This window comes from Panthera pardus, unplaced genomic scaffold, assembly GCF_024362965.1.
Source record: "Panthera pardus isolate Hobbes unplaced genomic scaffold, ASM2436296v1 HiC_scaffold_23, whole genome shotgun sequence".
In the NCBI taxonomy this organism is placed as follows: Eukaryota; Metazoa; Chordata; class Mammalia; order Carnivora; family Felidae; genus Panthera; species Panthera pardus.
The window spans coordinates 3,291,995-3,318,238 of record NW_026526799.1 but is presented as its reverse complement, the minus strand read 5'-3'; the positions used below and the strand labels follow the sequence as shown (position 1 = coordinate 3,318,238).

Genomic DNA, 26,244 nt, shown 5'->3' with positions numbered 1-26,244 from the left:
TAAGAGATTGCTACGGCTGAGGTCAGAGAGGTCTTTTCCTGTTTTCTCCTCTAGGGTTTTGATGGTTTCCTGTCTCACATTCAGGTCCTTTATCCATTTTGAGTTTATTTTTGTGAATGGTGTGAGAAAGTGGTCTAGTTTCAACCTTCTGCATGTTGCTGTCCAGTTCTCCCAGCACAATTTGTTAAAGAGACTGTCTTTTTTCCATTGGATGTTCTTTCCTGCTTTGTCAAAGATGAGTTGGCCATACGTTTGTGGGTCTAGTTCTGGGGTTTCTATTCTATTCCATTGGTCTATGTGTCTGTTTTTGTGCCAATACCATGCTGTCTTGATGATTACAGTTTTGTAGTAGAGGCTAAAGTCTGGGATTGTGATGCCTCCTGCTTTGGTCTTCTTCAAAATTACTTTGGCTATTCGGGGCCTTTTGTGGTTCCATATGAATTTTAGGATTGCTTGTTCTAGCTTCGAGAAGAATGCTGGTGCAATTTTGATTGGGATTGCATTGAATGTGTAGCTTGTTTTGGGTAGTATTGACATTTTGACAATATTTATTCTTCCAACCCATGAGCACGGAATGTTTTTCCATTTCTTTATATCTTCTTCAATTTCCTTCATAAACTTTCTATAGTTTTCAGCATACAGATCTTTTACATCTTTGGTTAGGTTTATTCCTAGGTATTTTATACTTCTTGGTGCAATTGTGAATGGGATCAGTTTCTTTATTTGTCTTTCTGTTGCTTCATTATTAGTCTATAGGAATGCAACTGATTTCTGTACATTGATTTTGTATTCTGCGGCTTTGCTGAATTCACGTATCAGTTCTAGCAGACTTTTGGTGGAGTCTATTGGATTTTCCATGTATAATATCATGTCATCTGCAAAAAGTGAAAGCTTAACTTCATCCTTGCCAATTTTGACGCCTTTGATTTCCTTCTGTTGTCTGATTGCTGATGCTAGCACTTCCAACACTACGTTAAACACCAGCGGTGAGAGTGGACATCCCTGTCGTGTTCCTGATCTCAGGGAAAAGGCTGTCAGTTTTTGCTCAGGAGACTTTTTCTAAATTCATACCAACAATACTCCTTTGATACTATAAAAAACGCAGTAACAGTAAAGAACAAAATCACTACACCTACATCTTCTTGCCTGGTTTTCCTCCCGTCGTGGGGCATTTTGGAGCTCGCCGAGGCTGGTCGCCGTGTTTAACGACGTGGCAAGGAAGCCCTGGGGACGAGAGGGGTGTGTGGAGAACCACACGGTCTCCTGTGAAGGTGGGCGGGAGCCCGGAGCCTGGACTCCCAGCTGCAAATCCGGCTCCCTTTCTAAACTTGACCGCCTGTCACCAGTTGTAACAGGTGTTTGGTGTTTCCAAGTGTGGCTAGTGTATGAGCGTGATCCTCCACGTATCCAGTACCGTGAGTAAAACGAACCCTGTGTTTACTCAGGACTTAAAACTACATGCCATTTTCGTGTCAAACACATATGGAATGGTATGATGATGTTTTCAGCCCACAAAAGAAATGTGGCAACTTACACACGTAAACCTGTATCACGACCCACATCTCAATTGGATCAAAGGCTATAGTTTGTATCTCTGTCTCTCGCTTTCTTTTGTAACGAGAGGCAATGTGTTCATAACGCTTTCTTCTGCTGATTTATGGTAACAATATGGCTTTGTTACCATTGGGGTTGATGTTAGCATCTTCATTTTATAAAAGTAGCACTTTTTGTTTCCATGAAGTCCTTGGCATTTTATGTGACAGACCCCCCCCCCCCCGTTTTCACGCAGTTTGTGGAAATTAGGGGGATGCCCTTTTATACACACGGACCAAAGACACCCTGCCTCTGAATCACTCTCTTCCTGTGTCTTGCTTGTTTAAGAATTCCAAAAGACAGGAGCATCCCAACAGCGAACTTGGCCGCTCTGCTGACGTGTTAGCACTGAAAACTTCCTGTCTTGCTAAGCTTAGAAAAACAAACCGGCTTATGATGAATATAAGTGTTTTTCCGAGTATGTGCAAACAGCACATTTCTGTCTTTTCCTTCTCTTGGAAGGCTGCATTTTGGAAGGCTGCATGATTTCAGCCACACAGACGAGCTGTTTCCTGAAAGAAATAAAACCGTAGGGGTGAGAAAGATCTTGAATAAACACGAATATGTCCCTGGACTGTGTCAGGTTGGGTGCCAAATCGGGAAGAACTGGCAATGCTTTCTGCTGTTTTCTTTTCTTTTCTTTCCTTTTCTTCCTTCCTTCCTTCCTTCCTCCTTCGCTCCCTTCCTTCCTTCCCTTTCCTTTCCCTTTTCATTCTCCCTCCTTCTTCTCTCTTTCCCTCTTCCTTCTTTCCTCCCTCCCTTCCTTCCTTCCTTCTTTCCTTTCCTTTCCTTTCCTTTCCTTTCCTTTCCTTTCCTTTCCCTTTTCACTCTCCCTCCTTCTCTCTCTCCCCCTTCCTTCCTTCCTTCTTTCCTTTCCTTTCCTTTCCTTTCCTTTCCTTTCCTTTCCTTTCCTTTCCCTTTTCATTCTCCCTCCTTCTTCTCTCTTTCCCTCTTCCTTCCTTCCTCCCTCCCTTTCTTCCTTCCTTCCTTCCTTCTTCCTTTCCTTTCCTTTCCTTTCCTTTCCTTTCCTTTCCTTTCCTTTCCCTTTTCATTCTCCCTCCTTCTCTCTCTCCTCCTTCCTTCCTTCCTTCCTTCCTTCCTTCCTTCCTTCCCTTTCCTTTCCCTTTTCATTCTCCCTCCTTCTTCTCTCTTTCCCTCTTCCTTCCTTCCTTCCTTCCTTCCTTCCTCCCTCCCTCCCTCCCTCCCTCCCTTCCTTCCTTCTTCCTTTCCTTCCCTTTCCTTTCCTTTCCTTTCCTTTCCCTTTTCATTCTCCCTCCTTCTCTCTCTCCCTCTTCCTTCCTTCCTTCCTTCCTTTCCTTTCCTTTCCTTTCCTTTCCTTTCCTTTCCTTTCCTTTCCCTTTTCATTCTCCCTCCTTCTCTCTCTCCTTCTTCCTTCCTTCCTTCCTTTCCTTTCCTTTCCTTTCCTTTCCTTTCCCTTTTCATTCTCCCTCCTTCTCTCTTTCCCTCTTCCTTCCTCCCTCCCTCCCTTCCTTCCTTCCTTCCTTCCTTCTTCCTTTCCTTTCCTTTCCTTTCCTTTCCTTTCCTTTCCTTTCTCCCTCCTTCTCTCTCTCTCTCCCTCTTCCTTCCTTCCTTCCTCCCTTTTCTTTCTTTCTTTCTTTCCTTCCTTCCTTCCTTCCTTCCTTCCTTCCTTTTTCTCTTCTCTTCTTTCTTTTCTTCATGGCTGCTGAGTTAATGCAAATTCATACAGGAGGGATACGCACAGATTTGCTGATACTCAGTCATGGGCTCTGAGAGACACCAGGCCTGCTGAGTATTCCCTCATCTTCTAAGGCTGTTTTCTGCACACTTTTACGCCATGCTCGTGTTATTGGGGCCTGCTGCCGGCCGGGCTGTGGCTCGCTGGAGGCAGGAGACCTGGGAACAACCAGGGAGGAGCGCCAGGGCCCGGCCTGGCTGGAGTCGGATGCCTGTGGAGGCAGAGTGGCACTTGGGGCCAAGGAGTCCAGGGTCCCACCGCCGCTGTGGGCAGGAGCAGACGAGTCCCTGCGGATCCCCGCCAGGGTCCTGGAGAATGCAGACAGTTTGAAACCTCCAAGGAAAATGGCAGGTTCCAACTTGTCAGTTCAGAAAATTAGGAAATGAAAACAAGTGATTTCTCAAGGGCACCCTGACCGACCTTGGCCTGCCCTGACCACTCCGTTTGACCCTGCGGTTCGTACTTTCCCCCCGAATCTTTTCCCGCGTGACGTGACAGACACCTTACCTGTCTCTTTTGTTCATTTTCTGCTTCCCCTGGTTGAGTCTATAAGCTCCTTGGGAAAAGGGATTCTCGTCTGTTCCCTTGACTGCTGAACTCCCTGTGTCAACAACAGCCCCGGTCCATAGTAGGTGCTTATGAAACACGTGTGGACTGCGCGTCTGAACCAATACCCTGGACCCAAGAATTGCTTGGATGCGCCCTGCTTGGGGATTACCCCTCTCCGCCACTTTGGTAAAATAAAATGCTTGTTTGTACTTTATTCAAAAAGCAAAAATGCCTTCTCTCTGCCAGAGAGATAATCATGTGTGTTCGTGGTGAAGAGGCTGTGGGAAAATGCACCCTCCACTTTCGGATCAAAGCGCAGGTCCCAGTGGCCACACTGGGCCTGAGGGTGCTGCTTCCTGAATGTCGAGGCCCCGTCACGGAGCAGGGAGGGTCGTGGACGTGGCCCCAAAATACCAGTTTGCCACGGTCGTTCCCACATAGCGCCCTCACCCCACAGTGGCTGCTCCTGGTCCTTAGAAACTGGGGGTCCCCCTCCTCTGCCGACTTCTGGGGTGACTGGACCAGGGGGTGGGGTGGTGGGAGAGGGACGGCCTGGGTTAGCGAGTTCACAGTCTAGCCAGGTTTGAGATGACCATGCACCTGGTGTTTTTTTTTTTTCCTTTAAGAATTTTTTTTTCATGTTTTCGTTTATATTTGAGAGAGATGGAGCCGAAGCAGGCTCTAGGTTCCATGCTGACAGCACAGATATGGGGCTCAAACCCACAAACCGTGAGATCATGACCTGAGCTAAAATCAAGAGTCAGACGCTCAACTGACTGAGCCACCCAAGCGCCCCATAACATCACTGATTCTTTTGTTTAAAATATTAAAAAAGAGTTTTTAATGCCTTATTTATTTTTGCGAGAGAGAGAGAGAACGAGAACAAGTGAGGGGGAGCAGAGAGTGAGGGAGACACAGAATCTAAAGCAGGCTCCAGGCTCTGAGCTGTCAGTGCAGAGCCTGACGCGGGGCTCGAACCCACGAACCATGAGATCATGACCTGAGCCGAGGTTGGACGCTTAACCGACTGAGCCACCCAGGCGCCCCTAGTGTTTTTCTTTACCAGTAGAGCCCTGTTTGGGGGACACAACGTTCAGTGTTTTTCCCCTGAGGTATTTTAGGGCAGAGTTATTTCCATGCGACATTTTGCTAATTGAAGCTGATTCCAGTGGGTCAGCTTACTTCAAGGTCTTGAAAAATGAACTCTTAAATAAAATTGTTTTGGGGGTGGGCTCCGGGAGAGGAGGATCTGGATTGTGTTTATTGGCAGGGCGAGGCTTTCCTTCCTCTCCAGGCTGAGAGTCATCGTGGAGCTCTGAAATAGCCCCTTGTGAAGGGCCAGCGTGGTATTCAGGCAGAGCATTTTGGTCTTTCTGTGGTGGAGAGAATATTCTGGCGTCAGTCATGCAGGGCCCTGCGGGGGCGGAGGGGGTGACCTGTGTGGCTTTGACGGGGAAAGAAAGTTAATTGTCGAATGTCTTCCGTGCACAAAGCCCAGCTCTGAGCACTAAAGACGGCTGAAAGATGGGGGGAGGGAGTAGGACTCCTTTGCCAGGTTTTCTCCTTTAGGTAGCCAGAGATGAAGTCTGTTCCAACACGATCTTTTCACCCATGACTCTTGGTTCTGCTTTGTCAGTGCTGTTTAAGATGTGTTCGCCTGTGTGTGTGTGTGTGTGTGTGCGTGCGTGTGTGTCTGTGTAGGGGGAGAGGGGAGGGAAGGAGAGAAAGAGAAAATTAGAGAGTACATATTTAGAGGCAGGATGACTAGTGCTGTGAATGATGTTTATCAGCTCCAAATTCCAGTTTGCGAACAAGAGTCTTAACGTGATAAATTCAGGGAAAGACCTTCTGTGTTTAGCAGCTCGTTCTGAATATGCACGCCCAAAGGCACCCCCCTCCCCACTCACAGCTCCAGGAGGGATCCAGGAGGGTCTGCCGTTCAGATTTCTTTGGCAAACGTGACCCAGAGTGACGCTGAAGTTTGAAACTACATGGCATTTTACCCGAAGTGTACTGAGATGTTTATCCAAATGTCCAGTCTTTCAGCCCAGCGATATTAAGAGAACGTATTAATTAGTTGCTGGTGAGTGGGGAAGACAAATCTTTTTAAATTTTTTTTTAAGTTTTATTTATTTATTTTGAGAGAGCATGTGCGTGAGCAGGGGAGGGGCAGAGAAAGAGAGGGAGAGAGAGAATCTCACACCAACTCCACACTGTGAGCCCAGAGCCCAACGTGGGGCTTGAACTCAAGAACCATGAGATCATGACCTGAGCTGAAATCAAGAGTCTGCCACTTAACCGACTGAGCCACCCAGGCACCCCGAGAAGACAGATCTTAAGTCCCTAGCATTAATTTGTAAAAACTAACAAAAAAAAAAAAAAAACCCCGCTAAAATTTTCTTTCAGCCCGCTTTTCCAATCCTGCCAAAGTAAATATTACCATATTTAATCAGGGAGCGTTGGGACACCTAAGAGTTTGAAAAGTCTTGGAATGATGACATCCTCCTTGAAAAAACAAAATGGAAGGCTTTTCGTTTTGTTTTGTTTTTAACCTTCAGGTTCAAGAAACAAAATGCACGTTGTGCTTTTTGGAATGAAACTGTAGTTGTAGTATGCTGAGCTTAAATAGAATTGGTTAACCTGATTTCCCCCTTTGTGGGCTTTGGAAGGTGCAAACTGTAAGGTCCTGTGCCATCCAGGCCGCTCCAGAGGACATAGTCCCTGCAGACTGTCCCCGAGGTCTGGGGGTTCTGACTGCCGCACCTGCAGGGCACTCTTCTGGACTCATCGGATGTTACCATTGAAAGGCGTGGTCCCAACCTCCCATCCAGGTAGTGAGCTCGCACCCGCAGATCTTGGTTGCCATGAATAGAGATCGACTTCCTGTGCACTGATGTTCCAGACGGGAGCCTTGACGGTTTTCTGCTAAGCGCTGGTGTCTTGAGGAACCGTCCGTCCTGCATCAGTGGCTCAGGGCTTTGCTTTCGAGGGGTTCGCTTCTGTCCCAACCTTACTAAGATCTGGTGGGATCTCGGCTCTCCCGTGTACCACCTTACTTCTTGGGCTGTATCATTGCGGATGTGAAGCATCTGGCAAGGTGTTTCTTGAATCCCTAAGTGGCCAACATGGAGACATCTGAAATGAAGGGACCGTCAGCCCGGAGACAGGCTCTTGGTGGCTTGGTAAGGGGCCCGGCCACCGGCCCTGTTCCTGCTCCGTGTGTGTTGCAGTCAGAAGGATGCACAGAGGGCGTGCTGCTGAGATTTGGGCTGACACAAAGCCACGCGACAGTGACGTGGCCGTCGGTCAATGGAGCTGGGATCCAAAGCCTCGACGGGCTGGAGGGTCTTGAGAGTGTGGACGGCGGGGAACGGTGCGGTCTGGCTCTCAGACTGCGGGGTCGTGGCTTCGCAGTGGCATGTGGCTCAGAGGCTTGGTGGCCTTCACTGAGCGTGAGTCTGTAGAGGTTAGCGGCGTGGCGTTCGGAGGGAGGGAGATGGATGTTCCATGTCACATGTGTGTTCCGAACAAGCTGGGAGAAGTGCTTAAACAGGAGTCACACTGTGTAGAAGTCACTGCTTGACTTTTGAGGCACGTGGGGCCCCATTCTGTGCTGTAGGACGTCCTCTTCTCCTTCTGGCTCTCTCTCCTTCTGGTATGTCAGCCAGACCTTTTGCTCAGTCCTGATAGGCATTCCCCATCCTTATGGAGTACAGACTGAGGCCTGGGACACTGAAATCTGGTCCTTGACTTGCCATCACATATTCACTCCCTCCTGCCAGAGTCAGAGCCTTCAGCTGGAGGGGGACCGGGGGGGGTGGGGAGAGACACAGCTGCATCCCCAGGTCTCAGATTCACAGTCCCTGGAGGGGCCATTTGGATTCTTCCTGACCCCGTCCCTGGTGACTCGGCAGCTGTGGACAGTGGCTGGGGGGATGATGCATTCTGGCAGCTTCTCTCCGGGCCCTGGATCTGTGCCCTGGGAAGATTGCACGCTTCCTGGCCCGGCTTCCCTCCCCCTGCCTTCCCTCTGACTCTCGCTACTTAAGGGCCTGACATCTTGGGTCACCTTGTCCCGCGAGGAGCCGTGCACTGCCACCCCCCTGACACGTAGGAAGTCTGCTGCCTTCTGGGTGACGATGTTGGTGCTGCAGCCACCAGTGAACTCAGCCGGTTCTCCTGAAGGAAGGTCCACTCTTCCGCAGACTGGTTTCCCCAGAGGGAGGCAGGGAAGCCAAACAGAGGTGAACTTGCCCTTGGCAGCTGGGAGCTCACGTGCCCCCCTGCACAGACCACCTGCCCTCCCGTGTCTGGGTTTCTTTGGGTGAAATGAGGTGAATGGCACCCATGTTGCAGGGTGCATGTGAGGACACAATGAGACCGTCTACACAAACCCTGTCTGACAGCGATGCTCGGTAGACTTGATTTCCTTCTTCCCCAGCTTTCTCTCCAGAGGGCCTCTAATGAATGCCTTGTTGGACGGTCGGAGATGCGGGCTGGGATTAAAGCATCTCTAAAGTTCCTCGCATTCTGTCATTCTGGCACTCCGATGCTCACTGTGTGCGGACTCTGGAACCCAGCTCAGCACGTGTGTGTTTGGAGGGGAGGTGCAGGGGGCGGCTGGGGGAGAGGGCAGCCAGAGGGCAGTGCTGGTGGCCAGGGCACCTCATACCTCCACTGGGGAGCAGTGGACCTCTTCTGACCAGTTGGGCGTCTATGAACTTACTAGATTCTGACACATCCCTGTTGCCTTGGTAGGGAGGGAGCTGCTCATCATGAAAGGTATTCAAGTAGAGACTGCAGGGTGTCTGGCAGGATTTCTGAGGTAGACAGGCTGGATTAGATCCCTGAGAAGGTCGTTTCAAGTGCTGGGCGTTCATAACCCTGGGATGACACAGTACAGCTCTTCAGACGTCAGGCAGCCATGGCCGTGCCCTGTGACCTTGGTGCGGCCTCGTTGCCATCCCAGGGAAGGGACTTGGGCTGTACCAAAGCTATAGAATCAACTCCAGAATGATTGGAAATTTCCTCAGGAGTAAGGGACTTGATAAAAGGAGTCGAGTGCAGAGTCTTTTTTTTTTTTAATTTTTTTTTAGTGTTTATTTTTTGAGAGAGAGAGAGAGAGAGAGACAGAGCGTGAGTGGGGGAGGGGCAGAGAGAGAGGGAGACAGAATCCGAAGCAAGCTCCAGGCTCTGAGCTGTCAGCACAGAGCCTGACGCGGGGCTCGACCCACGAGCTGTGAGATCATGACCTGAGCCGAAGCCGGACGCTTAACTGACCAAGCCTCCCCAGGCGCCCCAAGTGTAGTCTTCATTGTCAGTAACAAGGACTGGGATGCGGGTGTGGGTGTGGAGAAGGATCTGCCTGGCCCGGGGACCGGTGACCCTGAGCCCGCTTGCTTGGCCCGGGGATCAGTGACGCTTGAGCGTCTACAGGTGGAGCTGGGGCTGCTGAGCAAGCCGACCCTGGCCTGCGGGGCTCGGGTCGTGCGGTCCGCCAGTCTTTCCTTCCCGCTGCCCACACACCTACTGTGGGGGCACGGCAGACGTGGTAGAGACCCTTTTCTCAGCCTTAGGGAACTTCCCCCAGAACGCAGCACCAACGTGGTCCTGGCAGGAGAGGCAGAAGCCTGGGCAGGAATAACACGTGGGGCAAATATACCTCGTTTTACCCAACCTGAGCTTAAGCAGAAAAAGAAAGCTCACGAAAGGAGCTTATGAAAGGTCTGTAGATGCTTTGAACAGTCTAGAAACACAGCGATGAATGCTCTGGCTACGGAGGAGTGTCGTGGTGTTACAAAAGGAAGCTCGGAAGATTTCAGGGATGCCCGGCTCAGGACGGCCCCACCTTGCCAGCGAAGAGTGGCCGGTGGGGAGAAAATGTGGGCCATGCATTCTTTCAGGTGTGGGACGGTTCCAGAGAGGCCCAGGAAGCAGCAGCTCTGAGGCCAGAAAGCCTACTTGGGAAGCAGGGTGATAGAAACAGGTGCGTGATCTCAGGCCCCATTAGAAGGGTGTCTAAGGAGTAAGCCCAGGGAAGACGGAGGGTCCAAGTCAGGAGTCCGCCAGTGGGTGTCGTGGGGTAGACATAATTCGCCTTTATGACAGCCAAGCCTCTCCACGCACAGTGTGGACCCCATTCCTCCTATCTTCTCAAGGGCTTGGCACCTGCAGTGTCTCGTCTCCTCCACGGTCCCTCTTACCACTGGATGATTCCCATAACCCAACAGACGTGCTCTGGTTTCTCCCGTCTTTACCAGTTCTGCCCGTACCTGCGCGTTCCCTCTAGCTGTTGCCCGGTTCTAAGGGTCCCTTCCTGGTCTCTTCTTCCTCTTATCTTATCCACTCCTCAAACCATTTCCGTGGTCCCTGCAACTTCACTGTACCTCCTCTTGTCCAGGTCAACAATGACCTCCTTCTTGCCAGACCCAGTGGACCCATCTCTGGTCTCATCTTATTCAGTCTCCCAGGGCCGTTCAGGTAGTCGGTTGCTCTATTTGATGCTGAACCCATCCATGGTCCAATAGTTGTCTTTTTCCCCCTTTATTCCTCTCTAAATGATTACCAGTTTTAATCTCTTTGGCTGGCTCCTCCTCTACTCACGGCTAGACATTCGAATTGTGGAGGGTCCCAGACAAAGCCCTCTTGTCTCTTTTCTCTTTCAGGAGGTGTGTATATATGGAAACGTAAACAGTGACTTCCAGATCTCTGGCTTCAGGCTGAGACTGCTTTTCTGAGCTCCAGACTTGCATATGACACAGCCAACCCAAGCTCTCCACTTGGATGCCACGAAGGCATCTCAGACGTCACGCGACTCAAACACAGCTATCACCTCTCTGCCCCTCTCTTCCTGCTGGGGCTGCCCATCTATGGTGTTCCTTTATGGCCTGCTGCTCAGGCCAAAACCCCAGAAATTATCTTTGATTCCTCCCTTCTTCTCACCCACCAACAACTCTTGGAGGATCTACTTCTGGCCTATTCAGCTCTTCCCTTCTCCACTGGCATCATTTCGTCCGGGGAGTCATCTCTTCTCACCTGGATTAGTGCAGCCGCCTCCCAGCTGGTCTTTATGGCTCCATTGCTGCCTCCTCTAACCCATCCTCCATGAAGCAGTCAACCTTTGAGATACTCCTGGTGGTTCTCTAACCCCTTGCCTGGGCCCACAGTGCTCTGAATGTCCTGCCTCTTCCTTCCATTCTCTCTTGTCTCCCCTTCAGCTGCTCTCTTCCTCATCCACACGGGATCAGCCTCACTGACTCTTTCTGCAAACTCAACTTTATTCTCCTGTCACCCTGTTTGCTTCCTTTAGAGCACGTAGAACTTTCTTCCTCTTGTTTATGGATTTGTATACATACTAGGTGTCTTTTCGCCTTAGAAGGCAACCTCCATAAAAACAAGGACCTCCTCTTTCTTGTTCCTCAGTGTACCCAGAGCTCTTAGAATGGTTCCAGGCATATAGTAGGTACTCAGTAAATACATATGGAATGTATAGGTCACTAAGTATAAATCACTATAGTAGGGGGCCCCTTGTATTCAGGGAGCTGTTTTCAGGTGATGCTCCCAGACACCTCCCAACGACCCCCCCCCCCACTTTTGGTAACTAGATCTGTGTCTTCACACATAGCTGCTCATGGGTTCTGGGCCTGGCTTCTGCTCTGTGGTGCCAGGCACACATGGCAAGTCTCCTTAGGCATTTAAAATTATCATTCTATGAACATTGAAGGCAAAAGAGGCAAGTCACAATTACAGCAACTAATTCTCGTGGACTATTCGCTAGGCATTTTAGTAATCAGGTTACCTGAACTGTCTTAAGATGAAGTCCATCATTTTCTCGCAGTTATGCAAGATTTCCCCTGAGCTTTACCTAGATGTGTTTTTCTTTGGTGAGAATAATTGATCTTTGACACATATTCAGACTTCCCAGGAAACATACACAGAAGTAAGAAATTGTATCATTAAATTCACCTCCTATTTCCACATGGACTTTTTTATTCCCATCTCACTGTTTTTTTAATTAAAAAAATTTTTTAACCTTTATTTTTGACGGAGACAGATTATGAGCAGGGGAGGGGCAGAGATAGAGGGAGACACAGAATCTGAAGCAGGCTCCAAGCTGTCAGCACAGAGCCTGACGCGGGGCTCAAACTTGTGAACTGTGAGATCATGACCTGAGTCAAAGTTAGACAGTTAACCGACTGAGCCACCCAGGCACCCCTCACTTTTGTTTTTTAAGCCTGATAAAATTGAAAGATTGGAAAAGCAGGTCAGAAAGCAGAAGGTAATCAGCCACAGCTATAATCAAGCTATTTTTTTTTCCTATGCTAATAAATACCGAGGAGTGAAAACGTTAGTACTGGAGAGGTTTTTGCTTTTTCTAGTATTTCATGTTGAGAGCCATAAGAGAGCACTAAGATGTGTGAGAGCCATGTTGTCTCTGTGGGGTCTGTGGTATTAGCTCCTCTTCCTTTTCCTTCCCAGGCCACTTAGAGATAATGTCCAGCAGTGATCAGAACGCTGGCTGGCCGGGTGTGATAGATGCAGTCTGTACCCCTGGCGGGGCCTGGACAGACTTCCCTGCCAGACTCTTAACACCCTGGCTTTGCTGCAGGCTGCAAGTGACCCCATAACTTTGGCAACACAGCCTTCCCCACAGAAGCTGGCATGATAGAGAAAACCTGCCCAGAACACAGCGGTGGTCTGAACACTGAGGTGACAGGCCTGTGTCAAGGGAGGCTTTGCTGCTTAACAGAACTTTTACAGGTGATCTTCCTATTTTCCTCACTTCAGACTAGAGTAACCCAGACTCAAGCAAACCACTCTGAGGGAAAGCAAGGGGGACGTGGGGATGCATGGCTCTGGGAAGATTCCTGTCACCCAGTTGGTGCTGAAACCCTCGTGTGAATGAAATTTAATAAGAAAATCTTGAAATGTTTGTGAACAGTCTAGGGCTAACCAAAAGAGAGAGTTATCTGTTCTATGTGCCTTCACAAAGGTATCACATACTGATTTCTCTCTCTCTTTTTTTAAAGTTTATTTATTTATTTTGAGAGAGAGAGAGCTTGTGAGTGAACACACAAGAAGGGCGGGGCGGGGGGATCCCAAGCAGGCTCTGTGCCGTCAGCACAGAGTCCAACGCGAGGCTCGAGTTCACGAACTGCGAGTCCATGACCTGAGCTGAAACCAAGAGTCAGATGCTTGACCTGACGCCACCCTGGCGCCCCTGCTTTCTCTTCTTAAAGCGTGGTGTTCAAGTGGATGTTTTGCTTTAACCAGAGTTCCTGCTTCAGTTTGAGAATGTGACCATTGGGGGAGCAGAGGTATTTGAGGGGTGCTTTTATTGCTCACTCTTCCTGTTTGCAGAGAGTGTTTTCCTCAGAGTAACACCTGTGGCCTCTTGGATTCTTAACTCCTGCCCAAGCAGGCAGAGTGAGGTCCCCTGTGGGAGACGTAGTCCTTGATCGGTGTCCTTGGATCGGATGGGGCTGCACACTGGGGGCTCCCCACCTCCTGTGTCTCTTTCATCCGTTTTCAACAGTCAAGGCAGCGATCCTGGGAGACACCGTGTAGCCTCCAGCACCTTCTCGCTTGGGCTTCTCCAGGCTGGAGGTGATGCCAAGTGATGGTAGCAAGTCCACTGGTCGTTGTACCCAACCCATAGTGTCTAAGAGATGACGTCCTCCCTCCTGACTCCCCTCAACCCTGACGGCGGGGGCTTATGTCTAATGCTTCTGACGCCAGCGTATGAGCTTTTCCTTGAACCAAATGGAGTCTTCCTGCAAGAGCCATGTTTATTTCATCTTGGATTTTTACATAAACATACAAAGCATTAGGAGAAAGTAAAGTCTCAAAGGAAATATGCCAAAACAATTAAACGTGGTTATTATAGGTTGAAGGGATTATGGGGCGATCTGTTTTCTTTTGTGTTCCTCCGTATCTTCAAAGGTTTCTTCGATGAATGTGGATTTCTTTTGTAGTAGGGAAAAAAATTTGTTTCTCACTCCTTCACCAAACAAAAACAGGAAGGAAGGAAGGAAGACAGGAAGGGAGGAAGGAAGCAAAAGAAAGAAAGTCCTAGAAACAATGGATTTGTAACAACAACACTTAATAATCAAGTTAACCGCAGGGCGCCTGAGCGGCTCAGTCAGTTGAGCGTCCGACTTCAGCTCAGGTCATGATCTGTCGGTCTGTGAGTTTGAACCCTGCATCGGGCTCTGCGATCACAGCTCGGAGCCTGGAATCTGCTTTAGATTCTGTGTCTCCCTCTCTCTGCTCCTTCCCTGCTCATACCTCTCTCTCTCTCTCCTTCTCTTTCTCTCAAAAGTAAATAAACATTAAAAAAAAATTTTTTTTTCAATAATCAAGTTAACCACACTGTAGCTGAATCATTGGAGGGTTGTGGGGAGGGGGCAGGTGTCGGGGAATAAATAACCGTGTGCGCCATTTTGAGGTGAAGCTGTGTGATATCCTAGCCTACCGGTGCCTCAACACAGACACCTGGTGCGTCTCGCCTTGGCCTTTACTAAGAGAGGTCACTTCCCTTTTCTTAGTACAGACTTTAGTGGCTACAATCACGGTTTTTCAGGGGTGCTCACTGGAGCCTCGTTTGTAACCAGGTGACCTTGCCTTTCAGACCGCAGCAGAGAAGTCTCCAGGAGCATATTTCCTTCCTGAGTTTGCACTTTCCCCTCAGGGAAGTTTCCTCGAAGACACGACCGGGGAGCAGTTCCTCACCTACCGCTATGATGACCAGGTAAGAACCCCATAAAAGAGCTTACCTTTGGCTTTGCCATTTGCCGACGGGCAGGAAGTGGTTTCTCAAAAATAACTTCAAAATAATTGTATTTTCCCCCCTGGCACAGCTAACACAATACGCCTTTGACTCTCTGGAGGGATCCCGAGACTGCTGGCCTGCCCATGCTTGTATACAATTTCCTACACAATGTGTGGCTCTTGCCCTGGTGGGGAGGTTGGCTTGAGTCACTTTTTCTTATTTTCATCAGAAATATACATGACGGCTTCGTTCACTTTACTCATCACCAAATTTATTATTCAGTTCTGAAGTTGTCCAACGGCACTGTTTTCTGTTTTCTTTCTTTTTGTTTTTTAAGATATAAATTATTGTCAAATTGGTTTCCATACAGCACCCAGTGCTCATCCCAACAAGTGCCCTCCTCAATGCCTATCACCCATTTCCCCTCTCCCCCGCCCCCCGTCTACCCTCAGTTTGCTCTTAGTCCTTAAGGGTCTCTTATGGTTTGCCTCTCTCCCTCTCTGTAACTTTTTTTTTTTTAACCTTCCCTTCCCCCGTGGTCTTCTGTTAAGTTTTTCAAAGAGCACTGTTTTCTGATTAGGCATTAATTTTTTCTCTCTTTTAGCTTTTACCTCCTTTCTTTTAACTGTGACAACATTGATTTTTTTTTTTCCTTCCCAAGCCCATTTTCCAGAAGGGAACAGGGCAGGGGTGGCTGTGTGTGTGTGTGTGTGTGTGTGTGTGTGTGTGTGTGTGTGTTTCAAGGACTTCCCGACGGCTCACTGCGGAACAAGGCTGTGCCTGGCAGAGGCGTGCAAGCTGGGCACTGGGCGCCGTGATTCTCTTCCACTCGAGGCTCACGTTGTCGCCTTAACGGCATTAACGGTCATACACGTCTTTGAGGTCACTCACACCTTGTCTTCAGCAGTGTGGGTCAACTCTGCCAGATGCAGAGGGTTCTAGCCGGTAGGGCCTGAATTCACCGGGTGGTAGGGGAGGGTTTTGGAGGATTTGGCGGATCTTGGTACCCACAGGGCCGGGTGCAGATGCGGAACGGGGCTACACTGTGTTCTCAGGGCACACGATGGGGTGGAAGAGGACGGGCCTATGACCGAGGTGTCCTCCTCTGTGTGGTCAAAGCTGGCAAGTTCGGGCTTGAGTGCAGCAGCTGGTTCGCAGGTGGAAGGTGCTCCTCAGGAGCAGAGGCTCTGGCAGCGTGGGCAGATGTGAGACGTGACAGCAGGGAGCGGTCCGGCTGTGGGCAGGCCGTTCCGATCCTCTAAGCTGCTGCTGAGTGGCCTGTGCTCGGGGCATTTGGCCGTGGGGCTGGGGTTGGGGTGAGCCTCACGGGGACCCACCTGTGGGCAGGGAGCTACCCGGGGGCTCAGGGGCAGGAGTGAGATAAAAACTAGTTGTTTTTTTAAGTCTGTTTGTTTTGAGAGAGAGAGAGCAGGGGAGGGGCAGAGGGAGAGAGGGAGAGAGAGAATCCCAAGCAGGCTTCGCACTGTCAGTGCAGAGCACGATGTGGGGCTCAAACCCTCAAACGGTGAGATCATGACCTGGCCTGAAACCAAGAGTTGGGTGTTTAACCGACTGAGCCCCCCCGGCTGCACCGAGACCAATTTTTAATAAAAAATTTCGACATGCAATCAGGATTTTCAAGTGTCTTGAGAAATGAGTGTGTGAATAGTTACTGTGGGCAGCAGGGCTGGGCAAGGGATGATCCCGTGTTCACATAATGGGGCCCAGTTAACACTTTGGATGGGCTTTGGGGCCTGGTTGCTACGTTCTCATTAAGTTGCTTTCTGCCCTTCTCCCTGGTGGATTTTTACAGGGCCTGTAATTTATGGCTCCTTGTAATCGAGAAATCAATGATCCAACAGGTTTTCATAGGAAAACTTCAGGGAACTAATTGAGAAGGCATTACGTGATAAAAGAGGGCATCTGGAAAACCATGAGCTACGTACTTTTTAATTAAAGAGTGGTTAATGCCCGCTCCAGGTTCTACAGACATTATCCTTGATATAATAACAGTGTACGAGCTGGAGGAAAGTAAGTTCCCTCAGCCTTTTCAAAAGGCCTAAAGAAGACTCTTTAAAAAAATTTTTTTTAATGTTTATTTTTGAGAGAGACAGAGACAGAGCATGAGCAGGGGAGGGGCAGAGGGAGAGGGAGACACAGAATCTGAAGCGGGCTCCAGGCTCTGAGCTGTCAGCACAGAGCCGGACGCGGGGCTTGAACTCACTGACCGTGAGATCATGACCTGAGCTGAAGTGGGACGCTCAACTCACTGAGCCACCAGGCACCCCAGGCCTAAAGAAGACCTTAAAAGTGTGTGGCATACTGTGGAAATGTTGTCCTAAGACATGGTGTTCCGAAAAGCCCCAGCGAATAGCATATGACAACATTCTGTATTCTCCCCACCGTGTGTTTCCCTTAAGGGAAAGGAATAAGGTCACACTAGAACCAGTCGATAACAGCACCTGCTTTCTGCTAACAGAGACCAAGCAAACAGGCTGCACAGGCCTTTGCACCAAACTCGGTGTGTTTCCCGAATGAACTTCCAGAATGTTCTCAGCTAGAGACGATCCATCACCCCATGCCTTGCTTCCCTTTCCTCTTAACGCTGAGCGTGCTGGCTGCATCGTCCTAGGGGGAGCCTCTCGGGCAGAGGGACGAGAGAATGAGTCCAACCTCGCCTAGTGAGAGAACCGCCCTGGGTCTGCACCGTGCGGTGAAACACGAACACCAATTAAGAGCATTGCTTTGGTTTTGAATCCCTGTTGTGCGGTCGCTTGACTTCCCTTGTGACTCTGGACCCGTTACTTCACTTCGCACGTCACACTTCCTGTGTGAAATGCAGACGTGGACGGTCTCTACCCTGTGGAAATGCATTAAGGCTGAACGGAGGTAATTCATACAGGTGTCTCTGCACAGGGCCTGCTGCATGTAAGCACTGAATGTAGGTACTGTTATTACTGATGCGCTTTGCAGAGGCCCCATTCGGAGAATCTCAGCTGTGCTTATGCTGCAGGAGAGGAAGAGGCATATTCTCCATTGGCATCGGGGGACCTTGAGCCATACTTAAATTAACTTATTAAGGCACGGCACGGTATAGGCAAGTGCACGCGTATCTGAAGGGGAGAACTTGACGAATTTTCAAATGTCTTTATACCTGTGTCGTCGCGCCCAGATCAAGAAATGGAGCGTTTGCAACACCCTAGTTTCCTCCCACTGAAGAAATAACGCCGTTCTGGCTTCTGTCACGATTATACTTTTGCTTTTGATTTGTAATTTTACATGAATGGAGTCGTATGGCACGTACCCACACGTGTCTGGCCTCCCTCATACGGCATCATGTCGGAGAGATTTGACAAGTTGGCGGGTCCGACATAATTTAGGCTTTGACGTCCCCGTAAGTTGTATTCTTTGGAACAAGTCATCCCGTACTGGGACACCACAGTGAATTCGGTGGCATGAGGCATTGTTCCTGGCTCAGAAATTCCCCAGCTGTCCCTAAAAGGTTTTCAGGGCTGTCCCTCCCTCACCGAGCCCACATCCGGAGGGTGGGGGGGGGGCAGTTGTCTGGTATACCTGTCACCTACCTTCCGCCCCCCGCCCCCATCACCTGCTGGCGTTGCCTGGCTAGGAACAGGTGCGGGTGGGTGCGAGTGGCCGTCCAGGCTGGTGTCTGTGCTGTCACACTTGCAGATTCGTGCAGACGCCCCTTTCTGCTGGGGCAGCGGCCTGAAGCCAGAGTGACACAGAGAGCTTCTGTCCTTGAGGCTGCAGCCTGCCTCTGGAAGTGATAGCATCGGGACTGGGTTCCCGAGGATTGTCCTACCCACAGAGCGCTCGTTTGATGAAATGGGAAGCAGGCAGGTGGTAGATCGATATTTGCCGTCTTCACCCGTCCTCGTAGGGCTTTTTCGAGTATTTCATCCTGGCCTACTTTCCACGAAGACCTTTAAGGTCACCCTTCCAATGGCTCCTAGAGGAGGTGTCTGGAAAACGAATAACCCTGAGGCCAGTAAAGCACAGCTGTGATGTAGGCTGCGTTTAATGAGTCACATAAAAGGCGCACTATGGATCATGCAGGGGCCGAGGCGGCTTCTGGTGCAGGAAAGCAGTGCCGAAGCCAACTGGGTAACCGTGTGGTTCGGGGCAAACCGGCTGGTAGTCAGGCAGCCCTCGTCTTGCTTCTGCTCTGAATTAGCTCGTAATTTAACAACGGTTTTCAGCATCCTTGCCGTCAGATTTCAGCGTCAGATTCTCCATTTGTTTTGAAAAACAAGGTGACTGTGTTGCATGATCCGGATGCCTTCCACTTTGAAATTGTTGGGTTTTTTGTTTTTTTGTTTATTTATTTATTTTTTTTTTTAAAACTACAGCTAGAATAGTCCACACTGCAGAGTGCTAATTGGATCATTCCGATTCTCAAGGTGGACCTGCCAGCAGCACAGTAAACTGTTACTTAGAGAATCATAGAATTTTACAGCTGCCGTGGACCTTGGCTCAACGCCTGGTTTTACGAGTCAAGAAAACAGAGACTCTGGATGTATAAGTGACCAACTCAAGGACACCCAGACAGGTGTTTGAAAAAACTAAGACTGCTGCACTCCGATTTCAGGCTGCCCCTCTGAGATATAGCTGCCTGCTCCTTTCAAGAGAATCACCCAGAAAATGATCTCCTTTCCTCGTAATCCTGCTTCTGCTTCTGCTGTTAAACCTTAGTAGATCGTACTAGACCCAAGGGAATGACTTAATATCACTGAGTTGCTTCCATAGCTCATTCTTAACTTAGCACCTTCAGGACTTAAGAATTAGCTATGCCGATGCATTTATACACATGATTATTATCACACTAGGAACGACATTTTTCCTTCAAAGTCCGGGCGGAACATGGTAGCTGATAAAATGGCGCTGACTTCCCATTTGATGAGCATGTCCTTGCAATGGAAGCATCCTGACACTTGGTTGCATCAGTCATACAAGGTGGTTAACCCGTGTTCGGTGAAGGGCTTGTGGTCCAGAAACTCGTTAGCCCGCCAGCCTCTGGGGTAAATTCTTTTGTCATTGCTCATGGTGGTTTTGGAGTTTATCCCAGGGAGGACCTGTTCACAGGCAAACGGCTGAAGGCCGGTCGGTTCTAGGAAGCGGAGTCTTGAATTGCGCAGTTTGTTCTTTGTCTGTGGCCGTTGTGGCGGTCAGTCACGTCGCCCGTGTCTCCTTCTGGGAAGGAGGAAGGCAGCCCTCACCATCCATCCTCGCCTGTAGTGCACTGAAACTTTAAACTTGGGGCCTCCAAAGTTTATTATGGGGACAGATTTAAAAGTCTGTTCCAGGCTAGTCTTTCTTGGTGGGAAGTCATTTCTTTCTTTTTTTTTTTAAAGTTAGCGAAACTTGGGGCACCTGGAATGCTCAGTCCTCTAAGCGTCCGGCTTCGGCTCGGGTCATGATCTCACAGTTCATGGGTTCGAGTCCTGCGTCAGGCTCTGTGCTGACAGCTCAGAGCCTGGAGCCTGCTTCGGACTCTCTGTCTCCCTCTCTCTCTCTGCTCCTCCCCGACATGCACTTTGTCTCTCTCAAAATAAGTGGACGTCAAAAAAAAAAAAAAAAGGAGACTCTACATTGACAAGAAAAAGTTAGCGAAACTCTTTGTCTTGCACAAAGTAGTCTTTTATTTTTGTGGGTTTTCGTTGTTGTTGTCGTTGTTGTGTGTGTGTGCGTTTAGCGTTTGTTAGGTGTAGGGAAATACAGGTGTGTCTTCCCAGACCTTGTGGGTTTGCTGGAATACGCTTCCTCTTACTGGCAACCATCGTGGGATAAAAGGAGGTTACGCACGCTTAGGAATCAGCGCCCATGTTCGTTTTCCCGTGGTGCGTGCATGGTCTTCGCCTGCATACGTGCTGGTGTAACGTGTGCCTTGCCACCTTTCGAGGACGAGACACACAGAGGCAGAACAAAGCTTTAATAACTTGGACTCCAGGCAGGCGGGACAAGGCTGGGTGTTGAGTTAGTGGTGGGTTCTGACTTCCCCCAAATTAACCTAGGGTGAATTCCGATGTAAGCGGGTAGCCATGCAGAACACGCCTTGATTTCGTGTTGCAGAGGTCCTTGTACACCTGTCTGTACCCATCATGCCTTCTCCTCTGTGACCTTCTCCATTAGGTTCAGTTACTACCTTCAGTTAGGTAAGGAGCCCCTAATTTGGCATGTGTTTTGTCTCTTCACTGCCCACGTTTAAGTGGATTCAAGATTTTTTTTTTTAAGTTAAAAATTCTGTTTCCTACACTCTGATCTGTCACTTCCCTCAGTGACCAGTTGATTTTCAAATTCTTACTGTCTCTTGCTACTTTTCCCTATGCCCTTTAGCTCTTACAATCTGACTTCACACACCTCCCTTGCCCTGCCCCAGCCTTGCCCTCGACGGGTGTCCTTTTTAAGAATTTGAGTTACACTCCCGAAATCAAACCCAGACTCTCACGTGACTCGTTCCGTGTCTGTAAAATTGTGTACTTGTAAAATCCTAAGGCGTTATGATGCTATGGATGGGGTCACAGTTGACTCTTTCCTTTCTTGGATGCCATTGACCGCCTGTTTGTGTGTGATTTCTGAGTTCAAAATGCCTCTCCAACTTGTGTTTTCTCTACTGTTTCCATTGCCGGGGAGGCGGAGGGCTGGGTCCGTGGCCCTGACAGGCATTTGGAATTATAGCAAGTCAGAGTGGGAAGGACATGTAGGGATTCTGTTTTTTCAGGTGAGGAGCCCCAGCCCCAGAGAGGAACAGGGTCTTACCCAAGATCACACAGCCAAGGCGGTAGCAAAGCCAAGTGCCTGTTCTTTGCCCTTAAGCTCAGTTAAGACATTTTTACATCTAATCTGTGGGAAGGAAAAGTATGAGAGAAATGTTTGAATGAATTTTTAATACTAGTAGTAATAATAATATATTAATAACGAAGTCTTTGTAGAGTCTCATTTCCAAACTTCTTTTAAAAGTCTTTTTTCTTAAACCCTTACGACAAACCTAATTTTCCTTCTCCTTAATGTAACTATTGACTTATGCATTTTTTTTTCCTAAGGAGAAGAAATCTGTTTGCTGTGAGTACGTCTTTCTCGAAGGAACTTCTTCTGAACTTTTCACGAATATCTTGGCGATGAGCTTCCTGGTGGTTCAGCTGTTGGCAGGCCTCAAGAAATATCACTTGACATTTCCAAGTTATTTATGTAATAGTTTGTAACTTGGGAAGTGTATACCAACTTCTGAAATTTCTGGTGGAGGAAGATAGACACAGCCCTCGCACGTATAGGGTATCGTCAGCTCCTTCCCCGGTCAAAATGAACGCTCGCGTATTCTCCAGATAGGAGAGTTTCCGTGTTGTTTCTGGCCTGTGTGGCTAATGTTTTTAAGCAGCACGCCATTTGAGCTTGAATAGCTCATTCCTTTGTTAGTGAGTAATCTTGGTCAAACGCAGTTATGCTCCTTAAATATTCCAAAGATTTAGCGATCTAATGAGAAAGCGAGCTCATGGTCTGTGAGGAGAAGACAAAAATGTGTTAATTGGGATAACTCGTACTCTGTTCCCAGTCGAGGCACAGAGCAAATACATGAATGTTGTGCATGCGGCGGGACATGCTGTTCTGACCGGCTCTGGCACACGTGAACTCTGAATTTCATTATCATTGAGATTTTTGCAAATCAGCTGTTTCTCAAGCATGAAAGAATGGGGTCTGTTATTGGAGACTCGGGCTCTGGCTTTTGAACTATGCAGACACTTTCCTTTTCTAACGCTGTCTTCCTAGACTCATTTGGGGGGTGGGGGGTGGGTACGTGTATTATTATTATTTTTTGTCACTTTCACCAGGTAGGTTACATGGTGGGATGGGTATGGGTGGCGTAAAGGTCAAGACAGCCCCAAATGCAGCTTCCCCGACAAGTCACGAGTGCTGAGAGATGGGTCCCGTCCTGACAATGCCCTGACAATGCCCTTGCTGTCTGTGCTCAGACATCCCTTCTCCCTGAGAGCAGGCTGGTCCCTGCTCAGAGATGCTCTGTCTTCAAGCACCGCAAGACTGGGTCACTTCAGGCAACTCCACTGCGTCACCCTCTCCGCTTGGATGAAAGTAAGTGCGCTCACCTCTCAACCTCTCATCTCTGCCGCCGAACACGAGTTCCTCTGCAGTGGATGCCAGGGCTGGTATTCTGCTGTGGCAAAGGCAGAGGTCTCGTTCGTGTCTGCCATCTTGGAAAAATGCGGGACTTGGGACAAGGAGCTGTACTGGTAGCCTTCCTGTGAGGATGAGGTGGGGGCTGGGGGGAGCCGTCTCGTTTCTTTCTTTGGTCAAGGAGAAAAACCAGAGATCGAGAGAGCCACAAAAAAGAAGTGAGTTTACGTGTAGGCCAGGGGAGAGAGAGAGAGAGAGAGAGAGAGAGCGCGAGCCATGTCCGGCAAGAAAAGACATAGGGCTGGATGTGGAGGCAATAATGGAATTTATTCCCTATCATGAGGGATTTTAAGCATTATGTTTGGATTGGCTTATTTGGAGTTTGGAAATGTTTCCTTTTGTTGGGCCAATTCTGGCCTACGTCGCAGAAGTGCAGGCATGGCTTGCAAAGAGGCTCCTGACGGACTAAGGCTCTGTGAGGCTCGGGTCATTCCGTGGACACACCGTATTTTCTTGGATCTGGATTGGGGGGGAGCCGAGGAATTCTTGAGGGCTCTTTCGGGTGGTGGGAAAATCGCTGTGCCAGGTGGATGCCTGGGGCCAGGTAGAGAAGTTTCTTGAAAGTGTCTGTTGTGTTCCTCTGTATATTGAGTTACTGTTCATAACGCTCTCCGTATGAGTTATGTAAGCTTCTGTAGGGCCGCCAACTGTCCCGGTTTTCTTGGGACCAAGATGGCCCAGGCAGACTGGACTTGTGGTCCTCCACCTTCACAGCCTGGACTTGACTGTCCCCTCTTGGGCTGCGGTTACCAAGTGGGATCTGTGGTCCCGAGGCGGGTGCTGCTGGCTGCTGTACTTGGTAGGACATTCCAAGGGCGAGTGGGGGACAAGCATGTGGCTGTTAGGGATGCCCCACGTGGATGTCCTCTGGGCGCTGCCTCCCAGTGAATTTCCGGGCCTGGTTTTACCTACGTGTCCTTTCTCGTGGCTCTTCTCCAATGGCAGACATTGCGCAAAGTGTTCCAGTTCTTGGACCATCGCCCTCTGCCTCTTACGCCCCGTGTCTCTCCCCTGTCATTCATGCGAGCCCTTGTTTGTGTTCTAGTTCAGTCATTATGTCGTCAGGGGAGCCCCTGATGCTGTCCTTGCCTTCCCTTCCCACCCAGGTGAGACTTGGTCTGCTTGCTTGCTGGCTTCCTTCCTTTAGCATCTTAGGAATTATTTTCTTACAGCATTTCCTGCCTCCTGAGCGGACTGTGACCTTCCTGGGTGGTGGCGGGGATTGTAGGGGGGTGGGGGGTGAGGAGAGGAGAAGGCGGCTGTGGTCTGAGTGGGCACTTGGGCAGTTTGAACTTCTAGTGCTCGTCTGGGTGGCTCGTTTATCCAAACAGCAAACCCCGTGGGGATGCTGCATCACAAACGGTTCCAAGAAACCCAGTCCAGGATCTGAGGTTTGGAGCACTTTCTGCTGAGCCTCACGTCCCCGGGGTCAGCAATGATAGTCCTGGACAGTGACTGATGGCCTTTAATATTGCCTCTTCCCAGAAGTGATTCCAGTCTCTTCGTCATTCTGCACACACACAATTGTTTTGGACAGGTTTCCACTTCTGAAAGTTAATAACGTGTGGCTGCTTACATGAATACATTCGAGTTGTGTAGAAATTAACGAACATCACATAACGTATGCCTCCCTTCCCAGGGCTGGGTCTAGCTAATGAAGTACTTTCTCCATCAGTCTTCCCTCATCCCCTTGGAGGTTCTCCCATCGATTACTCATCCTCAGCCCCCAGCACGGCGATAATTTCCTCCCTTGACTCTCCCTCTAGGCTCTGAGCCCCTTAGGGGCAGGGGCTTCTGCATCTTTTCGCCATTATACTCTCAGATCTGACTCACAGCCTGGCACAGAGTAAATGCCTGGCAGACATTTATTTGTTGAAGGTTCTATCCCTTGTCAGAAACCTTAAGCGGGCCCCATGTGTGCCCTCCTCTGAGAGTTCAACCCCTGAACAACATTGACATCCTTACGTAGCTTGGCCTGGGCTACCTGGCTTCTCTTGTCCCTCATTTCTTTTTTTTTTTTTTTCTTTCAACTTTATTTATTTCGAGAGAGAGAGAGAGAAAGAGAATCTCAAGCAGGCGCCATGCTGTCAGCACAGAGCCTGATGCAGGGCTCGATCCCATGTGAGATCATGACCTGAGTGGAAATCAAGAGTCAGATGCTTAACTGACTGAGCCACCCAGGCACTCCTCCCCCATTTCTCTCATGTGCCCAGTGCTGTAACCAAACCGGACCTGCCTTCTTGAACCTTTGCCTACGCCAGGCCCTTGGCATGCCAAGCTCATCGGTGAACATCTGTGACTCCTGCAATGCCCACCGTAGGTACTGTCTCCTCCATCCGTCTCCAGGGAGGTCGTCAGTGTATAGTCTTTTTTTTTTTTTTTTTCCTGCTCTTTGGTGAACAGCAGCTCATTCTTGCTTGGGACCCCAAAGCTTCATTTGGGTTTGTAATTATTTACATGGACATCTTCTTTCTTCTGGATTGAGAGCAATTCTGGAGCAGGCCTGTGTGACTTCTCTGTGTCTCCCGTGGACACAGAGTGAATAGAAGGTCTATTTCCAGGGGTGACGAGACTTGACAAAATTCTGATTATACCTTTGTTTCTGAGTTTTCTTTAAGGAATAAGAGAAATTCTTCAAAAATGTTCATTATCCTTTGTCATAACAGAGTCTATCCGGATTTCTTTCTTGTGTGTATGTGTGTTCAGTCCTGTGTGTTCAATCCTGTTCTACCTGAAACTGAGGAAATAATTTCTTTCTTCCAAACACTGTTAGTCCAGAGGCTTGGATGGAGAGTCACATCATTCTCTTTTTGGACACTGTTCTGCCTCTAATTCTCTGCTCTTTCCACATGGCAGGTCACCAAGGACAGTACTCCTAGTCCACTTAGATGATGCCTTCTCTTGATCCCTTCCCTCTGGCATTTAATGCTGACAAGCTTTTAATTCTGCCAAGTTCAAAATGGTCGAGCAGAGTTTCCTTTCTGATCAGGACAAGGCAAGGTTTTGGACTCAAAATTTTTCCTGTATATTAGGTTTACGCTACATTAAAATATACACGTATCGAATAGAGCAGTGATGTGTTAAATGTATGCATTAAATGCAGCCATGCTCCATTTAAAAACCTAATCCCAAACACGCTGTGCCCACGAAAGATAAATGATGCTTTGCACTGTGGCCTTTGTGTTTGGCGTCCGTGCTGGCAGCTGCAGGAAGTCTAAGGAGGGTTATTCATTCAGGGACTCATTCAGACGTTCCCTCAGCAAATATCGAGGGACTCTCTACAGCATGCCAGACACTGTGCTGGGTGTGGGATGAATAATAATGTGAGAAAGGATTGTCTCCAGGGTACCTCATGCAATTCCAGTTGAAGACTAGAGAAGTGGGGGCTTTTTCTTTTTTGGAGAAGATT

The 26,244-nt window shown here is 49.0% G+C and overlaps 1 protein-coding gene across 2 annotated transcripts in view; it reads left to right on the top strand.

The window, feature by feature from the left end:
* Window positions 1–26,244, top strand: part of ADAMTSL3 (ADAMTS like 3) — a 350,523-nt gene that overhangs the window by 36,259 nt on the left and 288,020 nt on the right. For both annotated transcript variants that reach the window (XM_053888620.1, XM_053888619.1), the window contains exon 3: window positions 14,490–14,609. In XM_053888620.1, the coding sequence (XP_053744595.1) occupies window positions 14,490–14,609 (120 nt within the window). The remainder of the gene's footprint in view (window positions 1–14,489; window positions 14,610–26,244) is intronic.